The 16,529-nt window shown below is 25.7% G+C and overlaps 1 protein-coding gene across 2 annotated transcripts; it reads left to right on the top strand.

The window, feature by feature from the left end:
- The first annotated feature begins 11,628 nt into the window (after nucleotides 1-11,628).
- Nucleotides 11,629-15,714, top strand: LOC145842624 (uncharacterized). 2 transcript variants are annotated; one of them, XM_082950098.1, is made up of 4 exons: nucleotides 11,629-11,701; nucleotides 12,142-12,256; nucleotides 14,315-14,423; nucleotides 14,622-15,714. In XM_082950098.1, the coding sequence occupies exons 1-4, from the start codon at nucleotides 11,635-11,637 to the stop codon at nucleotides 14,820-14,822; spliced, it is 492 nt and encodes a 163-aa protein (XP_082806224.1). In that variant the 5' UTR covers nucleotides 11,629-11,634; the 3' UTR covers nucleotides 14,823-15,714. The 2 variants fall into 2 exon arrangements, with proteins under 2 accessions (XP_082806224.1, XP_082806223.1); XM_082950097.1 differs by having other exon boundaries at nucleotides 12,109-12,256.
- Nucleotides 15,715-16,529: the final 815 nt, after the last annotated feature.

The raw sequence follows: 16,529 nt of genomic DNA, 5'->3' as shown, positions 1-16,529 counted from the left end.
AACATTTAAAATAGTAGAAATTTTTACCTGAAACTAAATTAAATAAAAAGCACATTAAAAAATAAATAACGACAAATAATACTACTAAAGACCCTATTTGTAAAGTTTTAAATTGTAAAAATATTTTTTAATGTGCTTTTTATTTAATTTAGTTTCAGGTAAAAATTTCTACTATTTTAAAAGTTTTTGTTTTAGCAAATTTATTTTGACGTAACTATTTTTTGTTAGACTTTTCAAATTCATTATTTATAACTAAAATTACTCTATAATATTCATAGTTTTTAGCAATTTTATTCCGAAGAGAGCTAAACGAAATTAATCAATAATTTTTTTTCGAAAATGAGTGAGTTATGTTTAAACTTTTTATTAAATATTTGTATCTTTTAGTAGATATTTTAGTATATTATAAAATAATTGACACACAACAAAAGCTAACAGACTTCGAAATAACTAGATAAACACAATGTCCTTATACACAAAAACCATTAAAAAACATCCTTTATCTGTCTTTAAAAGATAACCCTATTACTAATGATGCTATTTGGGTATGATTTCTAAGTAAAAAAGTAATAGATTGTCTTTAATTAGAAACATTCCACTCCCCATTAATTTTACAATAAAGAATAAAATCTAGGTGTCAGTTCAGAATATCACTTGTGGAAGGGAGCTTCAAATTGATTTAAGCTTCAACTCTCATGAGGTAGTCAATTTTATAATTGCCATCATAATTTTTATCTTCACATGTGGCAATTTACCATGTGTTTGAACCCTTCACTGATTATTGTGGCATAAAAATATTCTACCACAACATCTTTATTTTGGTCTTTACATATACTTGGAGAAAAAGCCCCTTCAATCAATAATGCACCAGTGTATGCTGATAAAGAACAAAGAGAGCACTTATCATCTTCTGCCACAAACCACAAAAGTTTAGAAGTTTTGTGGGTATTAGCATTGCATTTATATAGTTCAGGTTTGTATACAACTTCAGATTTGTGTGACTCTGTAAAGTGTATTAACTCAGTTCAAAAAGTCACTTCTTCTTTGACTGAAATGAGGCTTTAAAATTGAATGTGGTTCCTCCTTTCTGCTAAAAAAGTCCAAAACTTATTTTAAAAGTGTAGTTTTAAGTTTGTACTTGCTGCTATTAAAGGAACATTTATGCTGTAGATATCTAGTTTTAACCAATAAACTTGATGACCCTACAATTTAGACCTACACATTGCTTACTGTTCTCTGATGTTATCACTGTTGCTCGATAGATGACATTTAACTGTTCAAAATATAGTTTTAATTGTTTGCTAACAAAAGATCCTAGTGAAGTAACTTCACTGGAATATAAATAAAAACAAATTATACAGTAGTCTTCCTTTATTCTACCAACATATGTTTCTGTGTGTCAACGAATCAACACACTTCAACTGGGTTCTGTAAAAAAATAATTACTGTAATGAGAGAATAGAAGCATAAAATAAAGTAGGTGTATACATGTTTTCATTAAAATAAGATATTTTCTACAGATAATAGTTATTAATAGGTGAAATACTTAATATTAGATCCGACTGTTATAAAACTATATAATATTTGTGATTATTAAGTCTAAAATAAGTAAAGTAAGCTAAATTACACAACAAAACATAATATAAACAAACAACTCACGTAAATAACTCACGTTAAGTTTTATTAAATTTTATTGATTTACTAACTAATGGTTAATGTTTTATTTTTGTTCAAAATAGATTACATAAAAACAAAATTAATGTTCTTTACAATACAAATTAAATAGTTTAAATAACCTCATTTACATTGTGACGTAATTATTAGTTGTAACGTATGTATTTTTTTCGTTAGTTAACAACAGTAAATTTTGAATTAGTTTTCTTTCCTATTAACGTGAGTTGTTTGTTTATATTATGTTTTGTTGTGTAATTTAGCTTACTTTACTTATTTTAGACTTAATAATCACAAATATCATATAGTTTTATAACAGTCGGATTTAAAATTAAGTATTTCACCTATTAATAACTATTATCTGTAGAAAATATCTTATTTTAATGAAAATATGTATACACCTACTTTATTCTATGCTTCTATTCTCTCATTACAGTAATTATTTTTTTACAGAACCCAGTTGAAGTGTGTTGATTCGTTGACACACAGAAACATATGTTGGTAGAATAAAGGAAGATTACTGTATAATTTGTTTTTATTTAGATGACATTTATTAATAAACAATTGCCATCCACCATGCATTGCATATATCTCTGCAGTTTCAAAGCTTTGATTTTTCTGTTTTATCCTCTTACACTTTCCGTTTGTGATACACTATCTGACTTTTCATATTTGGCATGCACAAGTACACAATTTCAACACTTTTCTGTTAATAGTTTTGTGGTACAAAGCGTTAGGCCAAAGTTTTAAAGAACAATTTCTGGGAAACATCTGTAAATTTTTGTCGTTACACACAAACAAAATAATGGTGTGAAGTATAGAATTTCCTTTTCCTTTTGTTGTTTTTTATTACCTTTCCCATTATTGAACTTTGCTTGTTACCTCATTTAGGTTATTCCTGGTAAATGTTTAGCTCAAATTAAGAGTTTTCATTCTTAGTTGTAGTTGTCAACTTTATTGATCTTTTAAGGTAGTTTGTTAGAATTATATAGAGGTAAGTAAAATAATAAAAACATATTTATAATCACATAAAAAGATCTTGTGTCAGAGTTGCTACTCATTAGTATAATACATCAGCAGTTTTATTGCTGGTAAAAATCACTTTTGTTTGATTATGTTATAGAAAACTTGAAATAATTTCAAAACACGTTTTATGTACTTTTCTGATACTTAACAAAATATGACCAGGTTTGCCATTTGTACTTAAGATTTTTTTATTTTCTTCTACATTTTTAAAGTACTATTTTTCTTCATAGTAGAAATTAAACTTAAGATTATTAAATGAATTTAATGGTATAAAATCAGTCTAAAGATGCTGTTATGTTACTTTTAAAATGTTTTGTATAAATAATTTTCAAATAAAACTATGAATAAAATAATCATTTTTACTTATTAGTTTTTTTTTTACCAAGATTTCATACTTAACATAAAAAACTGTACAAAATTCCAGGTTTTTGCAACATCTAAGTTCAAAATCTCAGGATGAAATCTCAGCCTTGTTTTTATGCCTAAAGTGTTTGACCTTAAAATTGGCTTGAAAAACTCTCTGATTTGACGTTACAACACTGAAACCCAGTGGTCAACAATGATTTTTTTTTTAAGTTAAAATATAGGTTTTTCCAGTTAAAATGTACACCCTTACGTTTCATAGCAATATCATAATAAATAGTTTTGTGTTTAGTGTTTTGTGTTTACAGTTTTTAAGCAATCTTTCTCACAGTTTTTCAGTTTAAATTTAACTTATTAATAAACAATTTTATGGTAGGATTTTTTGCTTTTGGATCAATTTTTTTTATATAAAAATACACATACATATAACTGGTTTTAATGATCTAATTTAGGAATAAAAAAACATTTTACTATGAAAATTTTATTAATAAATCCCTAAAAGTAAGAAAAGTCATAGAAAATATTGCAAACTATTATTAATTGCATAAAAATTTAAGTTTTGTTTATTATTAAATTTATTTCACACCAAAATAATGTTTATCTATTTATTTGATGTACCAGCTTTAGTTACATAAAAACTCAAGTTTTAATTTGTTAGTTAAATTATTGGCTAGTCAAGCAGAAGATGCAACATTTAGTATAGTATTGAATAAAATTTTGTCAGAGAATTATCTTATTAGAATTTTCAATTACAAGATTTTTTAATTATTCTATTATTTTTTACAAATTTTCCTTTAATAAATAATTAAATAAGAATCATGTAGTTTAAACTTATAAACCTAGAAACAAACACCCTTTATCTTAATAATTGATAGTATACAATACTGCTTTTAAAAACTAACACTTTTATTTGTGATACCTTATCTGACTTTTCATTTTTGGCATGCACAAGTACAAAATTTCAACAGTTTTCTGTTAATAGTTTTGTGGTAGTAGCATAGTAGCTTGATATTAAAACTTTATTTTTTGATTTTTTTTTTTATGTTTTGGTAAGGTGGGTTAGGGATAAGGGTGTATATATAAATAATAATATATAAAAAAAGTTATCTAAAAATTTTGCTGACTCTGCAAATATTCAAATGATTTGCATGATTTTCAAGATACTCTAAACCTAGAGAAGTAGTGGAAAACTGAAGCCACCCGGTTATACAAAACAAGACCAGTTCATACCGTGTTTATTTTCATAAAAATATTACATAAAGGACTTTTCTTTTTCTTTAACATAAACAAAACAATTTTTTAAAGCAATTAACAACTTTTAAATAAATAAAATCACTAAAACTAAAACATCAATGTTTCACATCAACAAATGGTTAGTTTAGTAACAATTTTTATTGTAACCAGAAACATATGTATCACACATACAATCACAAATAAAATAAAAAAGATGCTTTCACAATTATACTGTTTATTGAACGAAAAAAAAAGCGCTCAAATATTTAGTCCGAGGACCTGTGTACAAAAAAACCTTTCGGTTATCAAGTCGTACACCAGGATACAGTTTAAAGTCATGTCCAGGACAATTAATAACAACTTAAGATAATGCCAAATTTAGATTCAAAAACTTTAATCATTATGTTTACAAAAACAACATAAATAAAATTTCTTTGTGAAAGCTTCAAATTTTTACAGTGTTTAACCCAGATAATGATAATTTTCACTTCTGCTATAACTGGTCTGTTGAAAGAGTATACTTTATAAACATCTTATTTATAACTTTTATAAAGTATTGTTGATATTTCTAATTTATGTAAAACAAAAAATCGTTTAGTACTTTCTTATTTTATTAAGTAAATAACTTTGTATGTCATTATTAGATTATAGATTTTTTTGAAGACAATAAGTACGATTTAGGAAAATATAAACTAGTGATAAAATCAAAAAATAATTTCATTTTTATTTTGGAGATTATGTTTTGTATGTATACTAGAGTTAAGAAACTGTTTTATGGAAAATGAACAAACTTGTTTCTTTTTCCATTTTAAATCACACAGTTTTTTTAAATCCTAAATGCATTTAATTGTCTGGACAAGACGTTAAAAGGTATCCGTTGTGTGCGACTCGATAACCGAAAGGTTTTTTCGTGCTCCCGGTCTAAGGACCAAATATTTTGAGCGCTTATTTTTTGTCGTTCAATAAACAAAATATAATTAACTTTTACAGTTATCTTATTGCCACAAAAATTATCACTAAAGCAACTTTTACAATTGCATAAACAAAACTGTACTTTAATAAGAATATATAATAAAGATCGAAACTTAAAAAGCATTTTAGGGCCTAAACTTTAGACCTCTACTCTAATTCACGATACACTATGCAATATATAAGATACTTAGTAGCTAGTACAGTATTTTTGCTACGAAACATGAGATTTTTTATTCAATTAATTGTTTTTTAACAATTCAATTGGTTCCAACTGATTTTTTTTCCAAATTATAACTTTATTAAAAAAGTTTTAATCCATAAGGAGTAAATTAAAGATTCAATGAGCTATAAAGTTAAAAAAAAAATATTTGTTTAAATATAATCTTTAAACTTACTACTTGTTTCAAGTTACAAAACATGTTCTAAAGCTAAAAATACTTTGTGGACCAGAAATTTCGATTTACAGGCCGTACGTTGCTTTACCTATTTCTATCTTTCCTATTAAAAAACGATCTGGACCCGGCCTGATCTTAAATTCTAAAAAATTTCCGGATCCAGTAGATCACTACTTAAGTAGAATACTTTTTTAAAAGCTAAAAATAAATAAAGTTTAGTATTTGAGAATTGAGATCCATTTATTAAGCTGTCTTAAACCAATAAAATAAATAGCTTTAAATTGTTTTTTAAATTTTCGTAAGTTTTGAGAAATAAATGAAAGTGTCTAAATATAGAGTTTTATCCTTTAATAAAATAACACATTCATGTATCAAAAACTTAGACTACTTGTACAATAAGTTATAAACTTATTTTTGTACTAAATTAGACTTTCTTTACTTTATGGTTAACAAGCCGTAATAAATTCATACATTTTAAAACAAAAATATTATAATTAAACCAAATATAAATACTAAACTAAATAAAAAGTCATATAAAAACGTAATTTGTTATAATCATAACTGATGCTATTTTCATAACTTCTATTTTGATTTTAAATATAAAAGGCTAATTTTTACTAATAATAACAATATGTTCTTAATAGTTGTGTTAAGAATAGTACATTTTAGTACAAATAATAAGTAACTTGGTTGTTATTTAAATTTTAATGCAAAAACAAATAAATAAAACACTCTCTCAAGTTTTTCTGTGATAGTTTATACGTATTACACTACTTTTCGTCAGAACTTAACAGTAGAACAATTCTAAAACTATGAATAAGTTTTTAAACAAAAACACAAAAAGTTAAAACTAACAAAGTAATAAGCACAATAAATAATCAGTGTAAAGTAATAAATAATTAAACTCAAATACTACTAACGGATAAAAAATAGATAATTTAACTAAATAAAGACACTTTATAATCAAATTCCTTCTGTTTACACAGTTCTGGTTTCTCCAAAAATATAGAGATAGCCTCCAACTTCACGAGATCAAACACACTATTGCAATGATGGATTATTCTAAATCTGGATATGTCATATTTCCTAGCACAATCTCTATTATTTATTAGATGTTCTGCAACTGAAGATCTTTTTGCTGCGTTTTTTGTTGCTATTGTCTTAATTTCAGGTTCTTGTTCGATGAATTTCAATACACAAGCAGGTAGATGTTCTTTTATCCTGGTTTTTAAGTGCCTAGAGGTCTGACCGATATAGCTCTTTTCGCAAGAGCAATTAAACTTGTATACTACATAACTTTTGTCTTGGTCTGGTATCGGGTCCTTCAACTGCACTTTTAAAAAAGATTTTGAAAGAAATATAACTCTTGGAAGCACTTGATTGTAAGATGTTTTTGTTAAGTCTTTTAGTTTGCTCTCAAATACTCGTGATTTTTCTCCAATATAAGGTAGTTTTAATATTGCTGGGAACTTCTCCGGTCCAAATAGTCTAGGTTGATTTATGTTATTGTGGTGTGATTTTATCACCTTCTTAATCAAATCTGGTGGGTAACCATTTTTTATTAAAATTTCTTTTATTCTCTCAACCTCTGAATGAAGTAATTCTTTCGAACAGATTCTGTATGCTCTATGGTACAGCGTTTTGATTAGGTTTACTTTTCGTTTCTTGCTACAAAACGATTGGTAGTGTAAGTATTGCCCAGTGAAAGTTGTTTTTCTATAAACATTCGTTAAGAAGCTTGTTTTATCTTTTATTATTAATATATCCAGAAATGGCAGCTGGTTGTTCTCTTCTACTTCTTTAGTAAAAGAAATCTTTTTATGTAAAGAGTTTAATTTTTGAAAAATATCTTCATTTTCACTTTCTGTTTTGGATATGACCAAACAATCGTCGACGTATCTTATGTAGACAACTTATGAAGACAAGTCGTCAGCAATTTTGGATTCTAAATATCCGATAAAAATATTCGCTAGAGTAGGACCCAAAGGTGACCCCATGGCTACGCCGTCTATCTGACTGTAAATTGTATTGTTGAAATTAAACTGCACATCACTTGTTGCTATTTTCATCAGCTTTATAAAATTGTTCTTCTCTAAATTAGGTTTACTTATTTCATATAATTTGTCAGCACTTATCTTAATTGATTCTTCTAGTGGTACATTTGTGAACAATTGCTTTACGTCAAAAGATGTTAAAACTGTATTAGTTGATTTAGCATGTCTGATCTTTTCGATAACTTCAAAAGAGTCTTTTACAACGAATTGTGAGTAATAAGCTAAAACTGGTTCTAATAAAAAATTAAAAAATCTGGCTAATTTGTGTTGTGGAGACTTGATCATCGACAGAATAGGTCTAAAAGGAATATTTGGTTTGTGTAGTTTTGGAAGGCCATACACCCTTGGCCTAAATCCTTGGCCTAAATCCTTGGCCAAGGATGTATGGCCTTCCAAAACTACACAAACCAAATATTCCTTTTAGACCTATTCTGTCGATGATCAAGTCTCCACAACACAAATTAGCCAGATTTCTTACTACTTTTCAATAATACTTTTCAATAATAATTTTATTAATTATTGTTAAGAACTGTTAAAAAAACTCATTAAGACTTAGATTCATTTAGAACTATTTCTATGTAAAATATAGTCATGCGTGTGTTTAATGAAACTTTTTATTAATACAGAACTGAGCTGCTTTTGTAGGCAACTTGCTGAATTTACTTAAAGAATTAAAATATGTGAACCAAGGAAACTTTTTTTGCATTTAAGGTTTATTTAATTTTGTTTACGGAACAATAAAATATTATCATTGAAAAACTATTCTAAAAAACATTTTGGTTATCAAGTCGTAGTATACAAGTCTTTTATAAGCTAAAAAAAATACATTTTTTAACTTGAAAGTTTTAAAACTTAAAATCATTAAAATAAAAACATATTAAACAAAAATAGCTAAGTAGTATTTTTATTTAGAAAGTTCTATTTAAAATGTACTCAAAAACTTACAAATGAACATTAAATCTGAGTATAAATATTTGAAAAAATAAGGTAGTAGTAAAAATATTTTCAGACTTAATAAAGTTATCATTAATTTAACTATATAAAATGAAACAAACAATCCTAATAGATAGTTTAAAGATCTTGTAATCTAGTGGTAACACTACTAAGAACATATAATTAAACTTAATTCATTACACCTAACAAATATAATTATCATTAATATTTAGTAAGTATTTAGTTTTTTTTATTTAAGACTTCATATCACTTCGCCGAATTCAAATGAAACCACGATCGAAAAATATTAGTAATACAACTAATAGTAAAACAAGATTTTTGGTTTGTTATCCTAGCTCAGGTGTCGGCAAACTGCGGCCCACGGGCCAAATGCGGCCATAAAAGCAAAAGTCTGCGGCCCTAAAAGCCAAAGTGTGCGGCCTGCGAGGTACTTCTCAGCTCAAGACGAAGCTTTCTTTAAATTTTTGTAGTAATAAGTATTTAGACTCTTAATTTGATAACAACTCATTATAATTATTTTGCTATTGTTTATTTTATTGAACTTTTAACTTAAATTAGCATTTTATGTTAATTAATACAATTTTTAAAACAAAATACGGACTTTTGAAGAAATTTTTTTATACAGTGCGGCCTGCGAACAACTTTTTTCGAAAAATTGGTCCGTGAGTTTGAAAAGGCTGCTGATCTCTATCCTAGCTTATAAATAACTCGATTTAAATAAGTTATAGTTTTTAATTAGGGAAATTTTAGTAGTTAAGAAGCTAATTTAGAAGCACAAACCAGCATTAACTTAGCTTGATCAGCAATTTCATCAATCTTACAAAAAATTTTAATTCAAGGCAAAGGAACGTTCTCCTGTAAAAAAAATTCTAATTAGCTTTTAAGATAAGGAAAATAATTGGCATTAAATATTTAGGTTTTTTGTAAAGTTGATAAAAATTGCTGTTCAAGGTAAGTTATGCTCAAGAAATACAATACTATTTATTTTCAATTCAAATAGAACAATTAAATCAACACAATACAAAACTGATTAATTTTTTTTTTAATTATTAACTAAGACTCATTATTACAATACTCTAAAAAAAAGGATTAAAAAAAATTCTGGCTTATAAAATGTAATTTTATTTTAGAATTTTTTTGCCTGATATTGTAGGGGTTTGATGTCAGCTTTGTAAACTCTCTGAGTTAAACGCTGCAAGATTGAAACTTAATTAAACACATATAAAAATAAAATTTTGAACTTAAATAAGAAATTTTTGTCTGACATTGCTAAAATAACCATTTAAAGTTATGTAAGTTATATATGAATAAAAATTATCAAGCATATCATGGTAAAACATACTTGTTATGAAAATAAGACAGCAGGATACAATTTTTTTTGTTTTACAGTACAATGGTTTAATAAAGACCAATCTTTATATTAATTTGAGCTTTTCTTGCCATGTGTAAATCAAGGATTACACTCTGTTAGACTTTCTTGATGTTTCTTTTGATCATATTTAAAAGGACTTTACCAGTTGTCTTTCAAAGTAAACAATGTATCAAACATTGCATGGCAATTAAATAAAGCTGACTTCACTGATCATACTAGCAATGAATTTTTTTGCAAACCTCAAGCTAGTTTATTTGTTTTTTTTTTAAATCTCAGGCATGTTTTATGACTTGATTTTATTTTATTTTTAATGTTATGCTTTCAAATTCTTTTGTTATTATTAAAGTATATTCTATTATTTAAGCCTGACTAACATTTTTATTTTAGTTTTTTTTTAATTTCTCTTCAATCTAGGTCTATTCAGACTAGTTTAGTGTAACCAAGGCTAGTTTTTTCCATATAGGCTGGCTTTTTGTTTAAAGCAATGGGACCCTGTTTTAAAGTATTACTCATAATTTATAATAACAACAATTTGCAAAGTACTCGCTTTATCAAACTGATGTACAGTTCTCTGTTAAACTAATGACACAGTTCCACTTATTTTTTCATGAAGCTTGTGCCTGCTTTATAAGCTTTATGAATAACTCTTTTGAACTCTATGAATTCAATAAATCAAATAGTTTGCAAAGTTTTGTTATCAGAACATTCTAAGAAACTTGTTTTGGTAGGATATCTTTTGACAGATACAAGCAGTTATTATTTTTGAGCTTATGCTTATCATTTTTTAATAAATAATAAATTATGAGTTTTTATCAAATCGTTTATAAATGTTCAATATATGTTTTAGTTTATTTGTACTCTTTAAAACTAGACTATTACAAGGTTACTCCACATTCTAGGATAGTTTTTAAATTTAGAAAATTCAGGCCTGTTCAAAGCTATTTTAGTTTTTTTTTCAGATTATTTAAAAAACACTGTTTGACTCAGACTTGTTTTAAGTTTTTTTTTTAATTAGTACTAAATTGAAATTTTTCTTAAAAATCAGCTAGTTTTTAAGATCTTGTCGTATTTTATTTCAGTTTTGGCTCTTACTAGTTAAAATATTTTATAATAGCTAAAACTTAAAGTCTGGTAACTTTTATTTATTAGGAATTTTTAATTTACTTAGGAAAAGTCATTAGATACATTTACAACCTTAAACTACTTACATTAATAAAAAATTCTTGATCAGGAATTATAAATATTAGTTAAAGAAAAATAGTTCCCCATTTCTAATTAAATGTGATTGGGCCCACTGTGATACGTTGATATAAAACTTTGAATCTTGACATTTTGTAGTTTTTTACATAATCTTGTTTTAATATGTCTTAAAATTTGGCAAATATAACTTAGACCTTCTATCTCTGTGTTGTATAAAACTTTATTTACATTTTGTTGTTCTATTGTAAATTTTTGACAAAAATTAGTAGAAGTATGTTAGATTATCAACTTAAAGAGTTTATTTATGTTAAATAGTTGTTGAAAGTGTATACCTATATATTTTCATATTTAAGACAGCCATATGTTTATACCCAAACTTTACAGCAATATAAAAATGAATGATAATTACAAAACTGAACATGAAGTAAAAGATGAAACAAAAACAAACCATAGCAGTGAAGGTTAATTTTTTTTTTAATGTTTCAAAAAAGTGTTTATATGTTTATAACTAAACAAGTTTTTAGTTTTTCAGAAATCTTGATAAACCCTATTTTAAATATGTTAAGTTACCACTTTTACTTCATGCAAAGTTGCCACACAATCAAGATACTCAGAATATTTGTAGTTTAAAAGAGTCTCAGAATAACTCAGGGTATCTCAGGATATTTTGAATTTTTATTTTGAACTCAGGATAATTTTGTTTTTTTGATAAAAACTCAAAATAGTTTTAAAAAGTCTGTTTATTTCAAGAACTGATAATCCTGCCTCATCTGCTTTTATACAAAGTAGTTTATTTATTATGGAACCTTCAAGAGATTTAAAATTTTTACTAACAACTAGCTCTAATACTGTAATGTTATTTTTAAAGAAGATAAACCACTTAACAACTTTACAAGTGAAGATACTTCGACAAGTGAATATACATCATCATCTGCAGAAAGTGAAGAAGATGAATACAAAGGGAGCATAATAAAAGCTCCTATTGAACTTATTGCTGAGTTCATCACATACGTCAGGTTAGTCATATTTTATTAATTTTAAGTTAATTAATTAGTTGTTAGTTTTGTAGTATTTCATATAACTTGCTATATAAATTTCAATAAAAACAAATTTATATTTTATAATTTAAAGCTTCCTTTGTTATATCGCTTGATTTTATATTAAACTTTATTCTTTACTAATTTTTTTTATAACTGGAATCACAAAATTTATTTGTATTATTTGTAATTGTGTTTATTTTTAATTTTTACTACTAGATCTACTTTGTTTAATAAAAGTGCTTTAATATTAAAAAAAAATAATGTAAAACTTTACAACATAGCAAGTACAATTACATATTATGTATTATTAAAACGATTATGTAGTTTAAACCATATGTTGGCAGATTTTTATGAAGATTTTCTGAATTAGATTATTTGCGGTCCAAATTAAGGGCAAAGGAATTGTTTATATATAAATTAAATTGATTTCTATATCAAAGCCTTGAACATAAACACAAGCCAGTTTTTAAAAAATATTGAAATATTGTTAAGTTTTTGAGAAATTTTAAATTACAAAAAGTTTATTAGTAAAATTGTATGGACAGAAATTTTTTCATTATCAATTATCTCACAAATTTATAATTTTACAAAAAATTATTTTCTCCTTTATTTATTGAGCTACAGATCTAAAACTTTTAGGAAATGTTTTATATATAGTTTAAAAGTTTTATACGTAATAATTAAAAATTTTTGAAATTTTAAAAAGAATAAGTAAAAGATGAAAATAACTAAAAGGATTGTTCTTTCTTAGAAAAGTTCTTGGGTAGGTTTGGTTTAAATCGGAAATGAATAGTTTACCTACTTTTAGTTCACATCTTTGCCCAGTTTACCTCTGCATTCCTTATATGAATGAAAACTCAATAAAGTTGGCTAGGCAGGATTTACAAGCTATAAAGTCGAGTTTTAAAAGCATTTTGTTACGCGTTGAATGTAAAACTAACCATCAGCTTAATGGAATAGTTAAAAACAATACATCTCCCCACGAGTTAAGCAACATAGTGTACGTTTTTAGTTTTCATTGCGGAAACGACTACGTAAATCGTACATATCAACGCATGTCAGCCGAAAGCAGCATGTAACAAAAAAGCTGAAAAATTTCTTTTAATGGCGAGGAAAAGTTCAAAAGTGATCAAACATCGATCAATTAACCCCTTTTCAACATTCGTAGCTGCGCTGATCACTACAAGGGTAGTAGATTCAAAATTTTATCTAAAGCAAGAAACACGTTTCACCTCTCAGTTCTAGAATCGCTTGCGAGCCTAAAATCTGTGAACAACGAGATAAGTATAGCATAAATAAAAGTGTATTATTCTAATATGTGTTTATTTTAAACCTTTATATAAGTTTTCAATAATTTTACATAATTAAGTCTTTAAATTTCTTTCTTAAACTTAATTTTAAATCGGCAAAGAATAAGTTAAATTAAAATCTTAACACGGACTTGTTTTACAATTAACTTTTAATGGTTTAATTATTTTTAACTAACGTTTTTTTAAACACTGTATTAAAGTTAGATTTTAGCAACAATTAACTGACGAGCAGCTAAACAAAGTAGTATTAAAGTTTATTGAATTTTATACTAGCGATAAATGTAATAACTATGTACTTTCATACTTAAGAATACAATAAAGTTCTCAACTTATAAATAAGTTTAATAATTTCAATAAAATTGTTTAAACTTTGTTACCAAAACAATGTTTTACTCGTCTAAACTAATTTAGTTAATATTAGTTCAATATATTAATATAAATAATAACACTTAATTTTTTTGAGTAAGATTTTATTAATAAACTAAAGATCTTGTTTAAAATATTTTAGACGAGTGTAACATTGTTTTGGTGATAAAACTTAAAAAATTAAAGTAATGTAAATATTATAGTAATTACTTAATATATACTTACAAAAGTTTTTCAAAGTTTTAATTATTTTCTTCCTAAAGATAAAAAGATTACAACAGTTTATAATAAATTTTATTTTTTCCATAAAGTATATCACTAAATTTACATGCATAAAAACTCATAAAATTAAATGCAGATCCGGCAAATGGGAAAAAGCTCAAAAACTATGCAAAATGATTTTAATTTATGAGCCAAGGAATGATGTTGCTATGCAGTTTAAAGATCTAATTGAAGAAAAAATCCAAGTAGTTAAAATTATTTTTAATTAATTTTGATTTTTAAACTTCATCAAAAAAATATGATTAGTGTTTGATAACGTTACATTATCCGCATATTTGTTTATTAAAGAATACATTGTATAGTTTTTAAAAGTGTGTACGTTTTACCGTATGTTTTTATAAAAACACTTAACTATTAATTACTACTGTTACTTATTTTCATAGCTCGAGTTAGAATCAAATGACTCAGATACATCAAGCGACGAAAGTTCTGAATCGTTTTACGCTTCTTCAACAAGTGAAGAAAGTGATAGTGAAGAAAACGAAAGCAGAGAAAATGATAAGGAGAGATATAGAACAGAAAGTATAGACACGAGAGAACATTTGTCAAATCCCTTACATTTTCCATCTACGTTGAGAAGGTAAAAGACAATTTGAAAACTAACTTCAAAGACTAAGTATTTTCTTTAAAGTTGAGAACTTTCACTTATATTTTATTGTATAAAACTGACTTATCAAGTAAGCTTCTCCTGTTTAAGCGTATGACTAAGTTTTAAGTTTTCTGATGTTAAATTTTTTAAGTTTGTTTATTTAAGAAACTTGCAAAAAAAAATAACAAAAAGTTTTCTATGAATGAGTTGTTGCCATTTTTTAAAACACAAAAATTATTTGCCGCTAATCAATTAAGTTCATATAAATAAGAAAAAAAGTTTTTAACCTTGAACTTTTTCCAACTTGAATTGTTTTTGTTTTACACTATAAAATGTTTCTATCTTCAGTATATTTATCAAAAAAAACTGTTATGTTTAGCTTACATTTTACTGTTTAGTTAGCAAAAGAAAAAAAAACATAATGCTTTTGCTTTAGCACGAACTTTTGACATAGCCCAACGTTTGGTATTCAACTGTAAAAGTTTATTCAAGAAGTAATGCTTTAAAACTTTATACATTTAACATAGTATAACTACCTTAAGCACTTTTAATGTTTACAGATGATTAACAATTCCCTAAAATTAAATACTTTTCATAAATATGTCATACTAGCCTGTCATCATAGAAGGAATTTTTTCTTCAGCAGAAATGAAAGCTGATGTAAGTAATAATTATGGAAAGCTAAAATTTGCTCCTAATAATTTTTTGAAAATTTTGAAATATAAGGAACAAAAGTATCTGCTAGACCCAAAATACAGGCTACTATAACAGCTATGTTTTCAAGAGTCGGGTGTTCTGAGTATATCTTTTTTTTTCTTTGTTAACTAAGTTTTTTTTATAATTTTATACTATCTACCTTTTAATTATGAGATATGTAAACGTAATTTGCACTGGTCGTTGTTTTGATAAATCTTAAGATTAAAGAATATTCTGTGTGTTCATTCGTGGTTTTGTACATATTCTCTCTATTTTTTCCATAAGTATGAGAAAAATTAATCGTTATTTTTTATTTATATTACCAGGTAGAATATTTTTAAGTCTCTAAGTTAGAAATTTAAGTTTTTAACACAAAGTTTTTCGGCTCAAAAGTGTGGGAACTCACACTGAATGAAACATATATTATAACATCTTTCACGAAAAAAAGTTATTACAACGATATAAACTTTATGTTATTAAGAACTTGTAAATGTAATTTATTGTGGCAACATTATTTAAAAAAGATCAAATTACAGAAAAATACTTATATCTAAATTTTTTTATCCCTAATAATAGCAACTGGTTCCGTCTTATAAAGAAATTCAAAACTGTATAAATTTTTAACAATATTTTTCTACTTAAGTGATAGCACTTCGTTAGCCATTGACAGCACCATATAATGTTAGACTAAAAAGTTGAAGTTTAAACTCATATAGCATGTTAGGGGTAAGTATAATTGCTTGAAAGTATAAATGTATGTAATACTTGTTACTTAATTAAAAGGTTGATATTGTTTCACGATTAACTAAATAATAGTATAAAAAACAGGTGATATTGTTTTTTAAAAGTTGACGAATGTTAAAGGTTATTTTGAATTTATAAATATAAAAAGTGGTAGAATATATCATGTGCTTAGTTCCAAACGATTTTTTTTACATAAATAAGATTTAGAAATGCTAAAATATAACATACTACTGTAACTAGATTGTGCTAATTTCATAGTTTA

Source organism: Thalia democratica, chromosome 8 (genome assembly GCF_965202585.1).
Source record: "Thalia democratica chromosome 8, ktThaDemo2.hap1.1, whole genome shotgun sequence".
Classification (NCBI taxonomy): Eukaryota; Metazoa; Chordata; class Thaliacea; order Salpida; family Salpidae; genus Thalia; species Thalia democratica.
The sequence above is the reverse complement of the archived record's forward strand: the minus strand, read 5'-3'. Positions and strand labels throughout refer to the sequence as shown.